This window comes from Phyllostomus hastatus, unplaced genomic scaffold (assembly GCF_019186645.2).
Source record: "Phyllostomus hastatus isolate PE091 unplaced genomic scaffold, TTU_PhHast_1.1 phas_contig_283, whole genome shotgun sequence".
Taxonomy (NCBI): Eukaryota; Metazoa; Chordata; class Mammalia; order Chiroptera; family Phyllostomidae; genus Phyllostomus; species Phyllostomus hastatus.
The window spans coordinates 16,554,815-16,570,286 of NW_025333833.1; the positions used below are offsets into that span (position 1 = coordinate 16,554,815).

The following is a 15,472-nucleotide window of genomic DNA, read 5'->3' on the forward strand; positions in this document are numbered from 1 at the left end:
CATGAATTGGTAATTCATTACATTTTATTGCTTAGTAGCAGTCCATTCTACTGGATATACCACATTTTGTTTATCATTATCAGTCAGTGAACCTTCGGGTTGTTTCCATTTTGGGGCTATCATGAATAAAGCGGCTGTGAACATTTGTATACATATCTTTGTATATGTTTTCATTTCACTTGGATAAGTATTAGAAGTAGGATTACTGAGTGTATAGTATGTGTTTGCCTTTATAAGAAACAGCTAGACTGTTTTCCAAAGAAGTGGATAGTTTTGCATTTCTTCCAGCAGTGTGTAAGAGTTATAGTTGCTCCATATTCTCATTAGCATTTGATATTGTTGGTCTTTTTAAATTTTTTGTTATTCTAGTAGTCATGTAATGGTATCTTACTGTGTTTTTTAATTTGCATGTTCTTAATGACTAACGATGTTGAGTATCTGTTCATATGCTTATACTTGCCTTTCATGTTTCCTCTTTAATGAAATGTCTTTTAAAATCTAGCCTATTTAAAATACCGAGTTGTCTTACTGAGTTATAATCATAAAGGATTAAGCCCTTTATGATACACAATACTAATTTTGGAAATATTTTCTTCCAGCATGTAATTTATCTTTGGGGAGTCTTGACATTATCTTTTGAAAAGTTTTTAATTTTTTTAAGTATATTTTATTGATTATGCTATTACAATTGTCCCATTTTTTCCTCCCCCTTATTGCTCTCTGCCCTGTACCCCATCTCCCACCAGCATTCCCCCACTTTAGTTCATGTCCATGGGTCATACATATAAGTTTTTTGGCTTCTACAGTTCCTGTATATTCTTAACCTTCCCCTGTCTATTTTGTACCTACCATTTATGTTTCTTATTCCTTGTACCTTTTGCCCTGTTCTCCCCCCTCCCTCTTCCTACTGATAACCCCCCATGTGATCTCCATTTCTGTAATTCTGTTCTTGTTATAGTTGTTTGCTTAGTTTGTTTTTGTTTTTGTTTTAGGTTCAGTTGTTGATAGTTGTGAGTTGTAATTTTACTGTTCATATTTTTGATCATCTTTTTCTTAGGTAAGTCCCTTTAACATTTCATATAATAAGGGTTTATTGATGATGAACTCCTTTTAACTTGACCTTATTTGGGAAGCACTTTATCTGCCCTTCCATTCTACATGACAGCTTTGCTAGACAGAGTGATCTTGGATGTAGATCCTTGCCTTTCATGACTTTGAATATTTCTTTCCAACCCTTCTTGCCTGCAGGGTTTGTTTTGAGAAATCAGCTGACAATCTTATGGGCACTCCTTTGTAGGTAACTCTTTCCTTTTCTCTTGCTGCTTTTGAGATTCTCTCCTTATCTTTCATCTTCAGTGATGTAATTATGCTGTGTTTTGGTGTGTGCTTCCTTGGGTCCAATTTCTTTGGGACTCTTTGAGCTTCCTGGAAGTCTATTTCCTTTGCCAGATTAAGGAAGTTCTCCATTATTTTTTCAAATAAGTTTTCAATTTCTTGCTCTTGTTCTCCTTCTGGCACCCCTATGATTTGGATGTTGGAACATTTAAAGTTGTCCTGGAGGTTCCTAAGCCTCTCTTCATTTTTTTGAATTCTTGTTTCTTCATTCTGTTCTTGTTGGACATTTATTTCTTCCTTCTGCTCCAAATTGTTGATTTGAGTCCCAGTTTCCTTCCCTTCACTGTTGGCTCCCTGTATATTTTTCTTTATTTCAATTTGCGTACCCTTCACTTTTTTCTCTTATTTTGTGACCATACTCAACAATTTCTGTGAGCATCCTGATTACCAGTGTGTTGAACTGTGCATCTGATAAATTGGCCATCTCTTATTGCTTAGTTCTATTTTAGGAGTTTGGATCTGGTATTTCATTTGGGCCATATTTCTTTGTCTTGGCACACCTGTTATGTTGCAAGAGGTGGTATTTACCAGGGTGGGGCAACCAATTTTGCTGCATTTTGGTGCTGTATGTAGGGGAGGGGTCAGAGAGGGAACAATGCTGTTTGCTCAGCTCTCTGGGGCTTTCAGTCACTTCCTCGGCTACCCACAAGCAAATTGGGCCCTTCTGGTTCTGATTCCCAGGTAGGTGGGTTTGTGTATGTTCTAGGACCCTGTGGGTCTCTCCAACCAACTCCTCTGTGAGGCTGGGAGCTCCTTTCGCCACCGCAACTCCCACAAATGTTGTAGCAAGAAATTTTGAGGCTTCCTTTTCCCATGCTGGAATCCTAGGTTGTGTGGCCTATCTTGCTTCCCAGTTGTTCTTCCCAGTTTATCTTCACACAAATATGGGTCCACCCGTCCGCCCTGGTTCTGCAGTCGCTGCCTTGCAGTGCATCCTCTCTACCCTGGCTGCCCGTCTCCGCCCCTCTTACCAGTCTGGATGAATGTGTCTTCTTTAACTCCTTGGTTGTCGGACTACCATGCAGTTCGATTTTCTGGCAGTTCTGGTTATTTGTTGTTGTCCTTCTTTTGGTTGTATGAGGAGGCAAGGTGTATCTACCTGCACATCCATCTTGGCCGGAAGTTGAAAAGTTTTTAATTTTGATGGAGTTTAGTTTATCACTTTTTTATTTTATAGTTTGTGCTTTCTGTGTTTTCTCTAAGAATTCTTTGTCTAACCCAAGCCCATAAAGTTTTATCCTGTGTTTTCTTCTATGCTGTTTATAATTGTAGCTCTTACATTTCAGTTATTGTTCTTTTTGGGTTAATGTTTATATATGGTATAAGTTAAGGATTAAGGGTCTTTTGCTTGTAGATACCCAGTTGTTCCAGAACTATTTGTTAAAAAGATTATCCTTTGCACAATTATTGAATTATCTTGGCACTTTTGTTAGATCATTGATTTGGGACCTTTCTTTTTCCTAACATAAGCCTTTGCCAACTGATGATCATTAGTGCCAATTCAGGACCAGCAGAATCTCCAATTTGGAGTATGGTGAAGAGGGAAACTTTATTCAGTGCACACAGCTCAGTAGTGATACAGCACAGCTATGGAACAGCTCAATTATGAGACAACATGACTGTCAGGCAGCCCTAGGGTGACTAGGAATGGTGGCCCTCTGGTTTCACTCTGTTGGGGATGGGGTAATTTGTGTTTTTAGTCTTGGATGGAAAGGGATGATGCACTCCCCAAGCCAGAGGGGAGTTGACTTGTATATTGAGAAGGACCCAATCCTGGTCCCTGACTGGTATGTTCTCATGCACATGAGGACTGCAAATCCTGACAGTTCGATTGGTCCAGAAAGCATTGTCCTAATGGGTTGGAGTGGGGCTGCTCTGATTGGTTGGTGAAGATGCCAGTGGGGATATAATCACACAGCATCATTTGAACAGGGAATGTCTCAGTCCTATTGGTTAAAATATGATTTCAGGAACTCCTTTTAAGTGTTAACTCAGACAGCAAGAACACAATGCAGACGGGCAGTTGAATGCAGGCTTCTCACTAAAGTGGGGCCTGTATGAGAGCCTTTGTTTAGCAATAGCTGCTAGACTCTGTGTTTCTAAATTTGAGCCCAGTTATCCACCCAAGACCTTCTTGGTAGGTATCTTCTCTCTTGGAAGCAACACATTTAACGCTCCTTGCAGCACTACTTTAGCTGCATCCCACAGATTGTACTTTTAATTTAGTTCAAGATAATTTCCTAATTTTCCTTCTGATTACCTCTTTCATTCATGGGTTATTTAGAAATGTGTTGTTTATTTTTACACTTTTTTTCTCTTATTGATTCCTGATTTAATTGTTATGATCAGAGATCAAACATGGTATGATTTTAGAGCCCTTTTAAATTTTTTAAAAAGATTTGAGAAAGGGAGGGAGAAAAAGAGGGAGAGAAACATCGATCAGTTGCCTCTCACACACGCCCCGACCTGGGGCAACATCCACAAGCTAAGCACGTACCCTGACCAGAGTCAAACCTGTGACCTTTTGATTTTCAGGATGATGCTCCAACCAACTAAGCCACAATGGCCAGGGCCTTTTCCATTGTTCTTTATCTAAAAGTGACAATATACCAAATCATTATTTTATACACCATTTATATTTTTTAAAAGGTAATGAATTGCAGTTGCACTTTACCCTACTGTTAAGAATTATTTTACTGCACTTATAACTTCACTAGATAATACTGTGTATTTGCTGTTTTTGCCTTATTGTAGCCACAAACCCATAAGCTATTCTCTTCTTTTTATGTTTTTCATAGGTCTACGGTCTGGCAAACTTGGCGAACAATGCGAAGCAGTTGTTCGCTTTCCCAGGCTCTTTCAGAAGTATCCATTCCCTATTCTCATCAATTCTGCATTCCTAAAGTTAGCTGATGTTTTCAGAGTTGGGTAAGTCTTTCTGAATCCTCGGTGTCCCAAAGTACTTTGTTCATATCTTTGCTTTGTATTGTGGTCTTTATTCTCTTTGACTTGCAGGACGTCCACATGTTGGTTACCATTTTAGTGGACACTCAGGATAGTGTGTAATACTTTCTGGAGGAAGATTTAATGACATTTTAAGCAAAATTGAGGAGTGTAAACTGGAGAGTACTTATTTCTTTGGGTAACAGGATAAATCAAATTAAGACAACCTTAATATGTTACTGTGTATTTTGGAAATATCTGTGGCTTTGTGTTGATTGTTTGGAGAGTTTCTGATTTTATAGCTTATTTTATAACAGATTACAGGTTACTGCAAAGTGCCTGGAACGTGTAAGCACTGAATGAAATACCTATTTCCCTTTTTTTTTTCCTCACCAGTCCCAGCCCATTTCTTTCTACCATTCTCCAACCACTCATGTGGTTACACACACACCAGGTCAGACCTGAAGGAGAAAAGATGTTGTAGAATTAGCTCAAGAGAGGAGGAAGACTGTCTGACCTCCCTGCCTTGGTTAGAATGTGGCGAGGTTCAGTTCTGCCCCAGGGCTGCTTGTGTTGCTGCCACTTTGGTATCCTGCAGCAGGACTGCAGTCATCCTGACCGCTTGTGCTTAGTACCCCGCTGCAACACTGTGGACTGTAACTCTTAGTGAGGAGAGACCAGTGAGATCGAAAACATCTGCCAGTTGCTACAATTGAATATTAATAGTGTCATTTGGATTCTTAATTAAATATTGCTTTCCTAAAATGGTCTAATTTATTTTAACTCTGGTTTTTTGTAGAAACAATTTCCTGAGGCTCTGTGTTCTTAAAGTTACTCAACAGAGTGAGAAGCATTTGGAGAAGATTCTAAATGTGGATGAATTCGTGAAGAGGATTTTTTCTGTGATTCATAGTAATGATCCTGTAGCGAGAGCCATCACACTCCGGTAGATTGCGTTGCTATTATGATTCACCACAAGATGTTTGAGTTATAATTATATAACCAAAAAAGGCAATATATTTACTTTTTCATTTTGAGTATTCAGAATTTATTTTTGTTTTTTCAACTAGGACTCAATGTAAAATATCATAACTGTCCTAACCTGTAAATGGTTCTTAGTTGTCACCTATGATACTGTTTTGGTTGTACATTGTTGCCTAACTTGTTTTTGGAACATTCTGTAGGTAGATGTTCTGATCCAAGAGCTAGGATCTAAATGTAGCTTGGCTTTAGCTTATTTTGACCTTCCTAATCTTGTTCATACTGTTTTGTGTCAGTTTCCTGTATTCATCCATGGTTACCCACTCATTTTTGTATACCATAATTTATATTTGAACTCCTTAGAGAATGCCAGATATAACAACTGTAGTTTTGTGAGCCTTTTCTTTCTTGGTATTTAAAATTTTAAAATTTTGTTAGAATTTTTTTAAAAATTGTAAGCTGCCCTAGCTGGCGTAGCTCAGTGGATTGAGTGTGGACTGCAAATCAAAGCGTCACAGGTTTGATTCCCAGTCAGGTCACATGTCTGGGTTGCAGGCCATGGCCCCCAGCAACAGCACATTGATGTTTCTCTCTCTCTCTTTCTCCCTCCCTTCCTTCTCTAAAAATAAATAAATAAAATCTTTTTTAAAAATTGTAAGCTTTATATTCAGCTTGAACCATGTTCTCTTTTTAGCTGTGATGTCTGTGGAATCATGTTTTATTCATACATTTATTTGTTTGTTTATTTATTTATTTATTTAGAAATTTATATCCCTAAATTATATATAAGGCTCATTTCTTTTTTTATGTTTATGAATTTATACTTTTTAATGCTTTTTGGTACTCTATAAACTTTTTCAATTAATGTATATTTATTATGTAATTAGGTAAAACAAACTAGAGAAATGTATTAATACATACATGCTCCCTCAAATAAAATCCACATAAACATGAGGAGATTCGTAAGTAGCCATATTGTGTATTGGTGCACGTGTTTTTTTCCCCTCCCCCGAGGACATTTTTCCCACCGCTTTTACTTTTCTAGGGCTCGCTTTGGACTTGCCCTTTCCTGACAGCACTCCTCTGACCACGGAGTCTGGGGTGGCACTTCTTCCCACAGTGTCCGTATTCGAACATCAGGAACGGGTTCTTTCCTCTTGTTCAGAATTAAGTACTTTCGTGATTCATGTTTTAAAGATGTTTTATTGTTCACCCATTACTTTAGACTTATAGATTAAAACAACAAATGGAAGAAGAAGATGGGAAATACTCATTGCTTTAGAAATGTAGTGCTACAGATTATTTCTAATATTACCAGAAATATTTCAGAAAGTAGTGTCATATGGGATTATGCTTTTGTTTTTGCCTTTTTATATTACTTATTTTATACTATATTATATTATTATATTATATTGTTATATTATAGTAACAATCTGTTCATCAAGATATGTCAATATTAGCCTGGTCTAATCTTTTCTTGTATAAAATACTAGCTTATTAGCCATTTGTTACTTACATATTTTGAAAAATAATCCTTCTAAGTTGTATATTTTGTGAAATAATTTATCTAAGTAATTTCAGAATTCTCCTTTCTAATTGAAATTAAATTACACATTTAGCCCATTTTAATATCTTGTTTATAAGAACTCTACTGTTTGTGTCCAGTCAATTATATCTCCATACAATAATTAGGAGATGATATGTCATGTTGGAAGGTAACTCAGGATATTGACTTTGAGGAAGGTTGTTATTGTAGGAACTCTGTTTTGTTTATTGAAATATTTTTATAGCCTTCTAAAATTCCTGCCTTTCTGCTGAGAAGATTTTTCAAACTTTCCTTTTCTATAGTTATGTTACAAATAATAGATTTTTTCTTTTCTGAATTTATGATTTTATTGTAAAATGGACTGTGTATTTTTCAAATTCTTCCTCCCTCAACCTTGCAGATTCTGATATGAGTGCCAGGGAGCATCCTCTGCATGAGTTTTTTTTTGATTTGAGGATGGGTTTGAAAATCATGGAACCAGTATTTACTGGTGTTGGGAAGTCTTACTTTTTTAACTTTGTGGATATTCTTAAAACCAGAAAGTTAGATTGTTAATGCTTTGTTAAATTGGACTTCTTTATGCAGCACTGGAAAATTGATACTGTAATGCTTTAATAATTTAAAAGTTTATTTTCTGGGTTGTATTTGATACCTAGGATGTACTTCAAGATGATTTTTAAAAACTTTGCTTGTATTAGATAATCCATGTTAATTTTTCTGACATATTGAAGTATGGAATCATGGTTAGAAGTTCAGTCACTGCTTGATTCTTAAAGTTGATGCTTTATTAACCTGAGATATGGAATTACCTACAAACCTTAGTTTTAGTAATTTAGCTTTGCCTTGCTTCTTCCTTTCCTGACCTGGAGTTTATTGTATTTTCATGCTTCCTGCTTTCTGTTTCTGTAGGATGTTGGGGAGTCTGGCGTCAATAATTCCTGAGAGGAAAAATGCTCATCATAGTATTCGTCAGAGTCTGGATTCACATGATAATGTAGAAGTCGAAGCTGCTGTTTTTGCTGCTGCAAACTTCTCTGCACAGTCAAAGTAAGCTTAGGCCTTTCAACCATTTGGCTTTTCAAGAAGAGGTTTTGAGAGAAACACTCAGCAATACGTATAAATACTAAGCAATACAGAAAAATGTAAATGGCAAGGTGTGTTTTCCACGAGGGTTTACGTCATGTTGGGGAAGCAAAACTTAAATACACAGAGCAGAATAGTTAAGTGCAAAAGTTGGCATTAAGTATAAATGAAATAAGTTTCCAGAGGGACAGAATCAGTATAGATTAGAGTCGTGGGGGAAGGTGTTACTGGATAGCGGAAGCTTTGTTTGCTGAAGAGTGTTCCTCCCCAGACGTACATAGCCCTAATACAGAATTGCTGCTTTCTTACTGTCTTCTCAGGTTAAGTTGTTTGGCAGTAGAGCTGTACACAATTTGACAAAGACAGTAGAAACTTGAGTTAAAACCAATTTTAACCTGTTTGGGAAGTCATGTTCTTATAGAACCATATATATTAAAACCTTGTCTCTGGGTGGTAAGATTGTATCTAATTTTAATTTTATTTTTTATAAATTTCTCCATATCCTGGCATGAGCAAGTTTTGGTTTTATAATCAAGTGAATATTAAACTTATTTTTAGAATAAAAAGTAGCATTTCTACTAAGACCCTCTGCTAACTTTGAGTAATTGAAATAATCAGTTTTCTTGCTTCACCTTTTAATTACGTGCATATTCTTCTCTTTGGCTGCTTTTATCAAACCTTAGAAGTCCAGGATTACTCATTGGAAAAGGAGAGTAGAGAATAGAAAGCATATCATTTTTAACTTACTATTCAAAATCAGTAGGTGTGGCAGTAATTGAGGAGGTGAAATATCTGAGTTAAATACAGTTTCTATTTGTGCTTTTGAGAATTGGAAATTTTTTATTATTGAGAGTATCATTGATATTGAGAGAACTTTTAAAAATTGCTTCTATTGATAAGGAGGTATTATTATCTAGTGAGTAATTATCATCTGATTAGCACTGTCAGATTAAATATGTACAGTGACTCCATAAGTAGTTTTCTAAATGTAATTACTAAATGATAACTTTAAAATTTAGTGATTAAATTTACTAGAATCATATTTGGTTCGATTTTTCTCTTCTGTTATCAGAAGCTAATTTTATCAGCAGTGGAATTTTTTATCTGTCTTGGGAAATGATTAAGAGTAAGTAACATAGAAACAGCAAGATTCTTTACTTAAGGAATTAATGACCAATGAACATTTAAATGAACATTTATGTAGAAGCAGTTTTTGATATACCTGTCTTCAGTATATGCTTGTAATTTGTAATATTAAAAAATACCAAAATTAATACAGTGGAAAGCCTGAAGGCTCATCTAACTGGATTAGAATGTGAAATGAACAAAAACCTCTTTCCCAGAGAAGATGGATGACCCAGCCTGAGATCAGGTATCTCAACTAATACAGTGGGTTTTTAGTGTCTCAGTTTACCAGTTTGTGGATCTTCAGCAAATGAGAATAGCTGGCCAAATCAGGCCTTGAGAATTTGATTCTGTTCTTTCCCTGTCTACTGCCATAACCACATCTAACTTGTTCTAAAAAAGGTTAAGATTTTAAATTTTTAAAGAACTAGTCCCCTGAGTCACAAAACTGGAGCTGAAATGCAAGCCCAAGTGCCTTCAGAAGGGGCCTGAGGAGCACTGTCAATAGAGAGGTGCCCTCTAGCGGTGACTGTGGTGAACTGCGTTGAGAAAAATGAGTCTTAATCTCTCTTTCAAGCCAATAACTCACTCTTAAAGTATTAAAAAAAATAATTTACATGAGCTTTTTTTAGAATACAATATTTTAAATTCTAAAACAAAAGCAATTTTAGGTAAAATTTTAGAAAAACTGTTCAAAATTTTACTGCAAAGCACAACAAACTTTACTTACTGATCTATTTCTGTATAAGCATAAAGAAAACTTCAGGATTTCAGAATTATGATGCATTGAATGATAATAAGGTTTCTGAGATTATAATAGATGTAGTCAGAGAGAGTAAGAGCACAATAGAATAATTGAGAACAAACTGAGTTAGTCTCAGGAAACACCTTTATACACTAAGCCACCATAGAAAATTCTAGCAAACAAAAGAATACACAATCATGCATTCCATTAGTTGTCAGTAGATGGCTGTCTTCGTATATCACGTAGCTTCTGGAAAACTCCACTGTTCACTTGTGAGAGAAGTAATTTAAAAATGACAAATCATATCTTAATAGCAGGAAATATTTTCTTTAGACATCCATCAAACTGTAGAGGGGAAGCAGCTTATGTCTTTTTTTTTTTTTAGTATTTTTAAAAAGATTTTATGTGTACGTTTTTAGAGAGAAGGGAAGGAGAGAGGGAGAGAAACATCAAGGTGAGAGAGGCACATCAGTCTGTTGCCTCTTATATGTACCCTGACCTGGAACTGTACCCACAACCCAGGCATGTGCCCTGAACAGGAATTGAAACAGCGACCTTTTGCTTTGCAGGATGATACCCACCCAACTTAGCCATATCAGTGAGGGCAGTAGTTTATGTCTTACATATCATTTATTATGGATAAACAAGCCAGGTTTGGTCCTATTATCTCTTATCATATTTCTTTACATATTGTATTTTATCCCATATATTAATGTTATTAATACTTTTGCAACATTCTATGATATTTCTATTGCCACTGAATCAAAAGCAGCACCTTGGAAAATCCACATATATAATGTTACAAATACATGGGTAACTTAAAATTGTTTGGCTTTTATAGTAAGATTCTGTCAATGTTTCCCATTGTATTTTGTTGCTTATGTAATCAGCTAGTGTGTTAAAAGCTTTTCTTAATTAAAAGTATATTCTAAAACATAATAGATTGGGATAGTAACCTTGAACCTTTAGGCAGTATGACTCAGTGATGCAAATTGCAACAACACCATAAGTAAGAGCATCTTTCCTTGAATACCAAGTGAGAACAGCGTCGGCATAAAACCATACGATGCTTAGAGTTTTGGTTTCAGTTGCATTTCTTAGCTCACCCCCAGCACCCTACCTTTGGAATATTAGTTACACTTTGGAGTGTGTATTGGCATTTTTCCAGTGCTAATTGTGTTGTGTTTCTTTTAAGTCCTTAGAAACCTTAATTTAATTATTTGGTTTTAAAGTTTTTGCTGTTCTCTCTTTCCAAAGGGATTTTGCTGTAGGAATCTGTAACAAAATTAGTGAAATGATTCAAGGTATGTATGCTTTATTTAGTATTATAAAGTGACTTAATAAGATTTATATTATTATTAATAGCTGCTAACATTAAGTACATACTATGTGCTAGTCACTATTCACTCATTTATTTATTCAGATAATTTTTATTAAGCATCTTCTCAACACCAGAGCTTTTCTAGGTGCTTAGGATACAGCAGTGAACAAAACAAAGTTCCTGCCCTCCAGTAACTTACACTCTAGTGGTGGAAGGAGGGGGAGGGGCAATAGACAAAAACATGACAGACCAGGTGCAGCAGAGAAAAAATGAGTAAGAAGGATAGCGAATCCCTAGAGTAGATGGTAGGATGGAAGGAGGAACTTTTCTATTTTATATATGTTGATGAAAAAAGGCCTCTGATGAAGTGATATTTGAGTGAGAAATGCAGATTTTTAGGGGAAGAACATTCTGATGTGGAGGAGGGCAGAGCCATGAGAAGCTCTGGGGCCCTCTTGTCACTTCAGAGTGTTCAATTGCAACTAAAATTCAAATTCCTTACATAGTCTACAAATGTCAAGCTTTCTAATGTCATCTTCCATGCCTAGCTTCATGTGTGTTAGCCCCATTTAAAAGGGAGCTCAGGAGCTACTGCGTTGCACAGTTCTAGAGAACACCACGTCCTTTGTATTTTTGTAAATGACATCCTTTTGAATTGTGCAACTTGTCAGACTTGTATAGGTAATGCTATTATGTTTATTTTACAGAAAAGGAAATAAAATGACTAGATTGAAGATAAAGTGGTTGAGTTTTACCCTGTTCCCCTTTATCCCTATGTCTTTTTCCTGCCATCCACAAATGGCTTTCCTACAGAAAGGGCTGTCTCTAGAAGGAAGCATCATGCATCATGGAGCAGGTTTTTATTAAATCCTGCTCTTTCAGATATGATCTCAGCAAAGAAATAGATGGCATACTTGAATTAAGATAATCCAAGGACACATAATCCACATATATTAGTGACACATTATTAATGAAGGAACCATTTACAAACATATGGGCAGGGTAAACTATAGGTGATAATGTGGTCCTGCACCTCTTTAGGATGCAGGGGAGGGAGTGGTTAGCAGGAACCTGGAGTCGTGTCAAGAGGGTCACTTTGAAAGACTGACTGTCCATGAATATGATGTGACCCTACGTAGAGGGAACCAGGGAATAAATACTCTGACTTCATTCTTCTCCCTCCCATCTCCTGGGGTCGGCCATCTCCTGGGGTTCTGTGCTTCAGCCAAACCCAAACAGAGGCCAAATAGCAAGGGAGTTTGTTGATGTAAGCCAAAGTTGAAATGTTATCATATGTTCACACTAAGAGTTATTTTGCAGTGGGAAAACCAGTGATTTGCAGAGTGTAGATTAGCTTTTGGCATATATGTAGTAGATTATGAATGACAATTTTTCATCTTTATCACTGCAAAGCCCTGCTGTAGAAGAAAAGGGTTTCGTTTTTATTTGTTTGTTTGTTTAGCACTGATTTTGATAGGAAAAGATGCATTGGCATTAATTCTTGTGGAGTTCCAGCTGTGTATGCAGTAGGAACAGCATTGCTACACAAAGTTCACAGAAATTCAAAACCATTCAATGCATAGTGTGTTCACATCTTGATTTTGACTTAATGTTGAAGGAAATCATTAAAATTGTAAATATCATCAAATTTTAGCCATTGAGTATGTGTGTGTCTCGAGGTCTGACCAGAAGGTATCCAGCCATGTACTATGAAAAATAGAGACATTTATTGAAAGAGACACAAGAAACATTGTACTTACAACAATGGTGCCCCAGTCCCTTTCAAAGTAGTCACCTTGGGACCTACTTTGGGACCCACCTTGGGATCACACACTTCTCCCAATCACCATTAACTCCCCGTTGTATTTTCCTGAATCTCATCGATGGTCTGAAATCTCTTGTCTTTCAAAGGTGATTTTAGTTTTGGGAAAAGCCAGAAGTTGCAAGGCATCAAATCTGGGCTGTAGTGGGGCTGAGTCCCCTGGGTGATTATATGTTCCGCCAAAAAACTCTGCACAAGACATGATGCCTGAGAGGACAAAATGTTGTGGCGAAGCCAGTCACCAAGTTGCCTAAAGCTACAGGCTTCTGAATCATCCGAATAGTTTCCACAGAGGAATGTTCAAGCTTAATGCAGAATTTGATGCAGATTCGTTGTTTTACTCAGTCATTTTGCATGTGACAGCCACACAGTACCTATGCTCACTCAACCTTGTCTACTGCCCCAACTGACTAGTACAGTGAAGTCATCATTGTTCATGCATGCACATTCTAGTCCACTCTTTTGCTGCCAGGTTACAATGATGTTGCACAAACCATTCTCATTATTTTAACAGTGGCTGCACTTTTTCTAGATAGGTCTCATATATAAATATATTTATACTTTTTTAGTACGCTAAAAGTGCTAAAAGAAATGAGAAGAAATATACTATTTGTTTTTAAGTGGGTATTGTGTTAATTGAGTCAGAACTTTTACATGTGAATTGTTATCAAGGAGGATGATCACAAATCTTGAGGACCCTTTTTGTACCTAGGCTTAGCCACACCTGTAGACCTGAAGCTGAAGTTGATCCCAATCCTGCAGCACATGCACCACGACGCGATCCTGGCTTCCAGCGCCCGTCAGCTTTTACAACAGCTAGTCACGTCCTATCCTTCCACCAAAATGGTCATCGTTTCTTTGCACACTTTTACTCTGCTTGCAGCTTCATCTTTGGTGGATACACCTAAGCAGGTAGTTTGAATTTTTTTTAAACTGCCTTTTCTTCACTAATCTTGCATATTAAGTATATGACAAAAGATAAATAACTCATTAACTCAGACATATTCATAATATTAAGATACCCTTTCCCTAATAAAAATCTGTTTAATTTCCTTGTGCTTGTTTTTTCCTTCTCTGTATTCACAACACTGATTTTTGGGACTCCTTGAGGAAACGAGGTAGAGATGGGTACATGGCAGAGCATAGAGCGTAAAGAAAGAAAGGGTTGAGTCTTGAAGGCCAGGCCCTGTGCTGGAACATCACGAGTTAAATGACGGTATCATTTTATACACAAAGAGAGCGAGGCCTAAACATGGCAGCCCTGATAAAGGACAGGGCTGCACTTTGAAATGAGTCCTGTCTCAAGTCTAAAAGTTTCACTAAGCAACATTGCTTCCCTAATGGTAATTTCAGTGCCAGTATTAACTGTGTGGCTTATTTCCCTTGTAGATTCAGCTTCTCTTGCAGTATTTGAAGAATGACCCCAGGAAAGCTGTAAAGAGGCTTGCTATTCAAGATCTGAAATTACTTGCAAATAAAACACCACATACTTGGAGTAGGGAAAACATCCAGGTATGTAGAACTTTGAACATTAATGATTTTTATAGAACAATATAACATTGTAATAAATTGTTTTGCTTTAAATTTTTATGTTGTCTTTGTCATATTCTGAGTGTTTGAATATGAAAAATTCTTAGAACATTGTTGAATTTATAGCAGAAGTTATATGTGGCAAAATAAATGCATGAAACTTCTATCATTTAAAGTTTATTTTAGTGAATTAGACTTGCCTCTCAATTTCTTGTTAATTTTCACATAAGCATCATTATAAGGCTAATTGAGAAGGCCAGTTAAATTGTTTATTTTATTCCTGTCTCCTTCAGTCAATTTAGGGAGAATAATTTTGATGCTACTAGGATTTATTAGGGAGAAGATGCAAGATGGATAACTTGGCAAAGTATGTTTCTTCTCTTCACAGAGAGCAAAAGACATTCCAAAGTTTTCTTCCATAAAAAATACAAGGGCAGATCTCATTCTCCAGACTTTTAATATGGTATCTTTTTATAGCATTTCTTAGGTTGAATTATTATTTTGTATTTTTTTCTCAACATATAACCCTGTTTGTTTCCACATTACTGATAACAGATGCACCATTTTCTTAAAAATTCTGTTTAAAGTGAAGTGGAAGATTGTTAGAATTTGCCCTTCATTTTCATGGATGTTATTATCTCTTGGTATCATTACAGCTACGGTATAGCAAAAACCTTTGAATTTCAGATTAAAACTAAGCTGCTGTGTTTGTTTCTTTGATTGCAATTTTCTAAATATATGTCAATATACTATAGATTGATAGCCACAAGTATTCCAAGAAATAAGGGCAGTTGTTAGTTTTTGCATTTAGTAAATGAGCAAATTAGAGTTCTGAGAGACTTAGTATGCTTAAGAGAGTTTCTTAAGAGGACTTAATTAAGAATTGAATTAAGAGCACTTCTCTCATCTGGTGCTTTTCCTACTAAACAATACTGTCTTTCCAAAAAGAGAATGTGCCCAGTCACCTCTGTCACCCTGGGC

General features: G+C 36.3%; 1 protein-coding gene across 1 annotated transcript in view; it reads left to right on the forward strand.

Moving 5' to 3' along the window:
- INTS7 (integrator complex subunit 7) overlaps positions 1-15,472 on the forward strand; it is a 65,726-nt gene that overhangs the window by 9,680 nt on the left and 40,574 nt on the right. The window contains exons 2-7 of the mRNA XM_045838760.1: positions 4,194-4,323; positions 5,138-5,284; positions 7,775-7,912; positions 11,076-11,122; positions 13,674-13,873; positions 14,351-14,473. Of these exons, the coding sequence (XP_045694716.1) occupies positions 4,194-4,323; positions 5,138-5,284; positions 7,775-7,912; positions 11,076-11,122; positions 13,674-13,873; positions 14,351-14,473 (785 nt within the window). The remainder of the gene's footprint in view (positions 1-4,193; positions 4,324-5,137; positions 5,285-7,774; positions 7,913-11,075; positions 11,123-13,673; positions 13,874-14,350; positions 14,474-15,472) is intronic.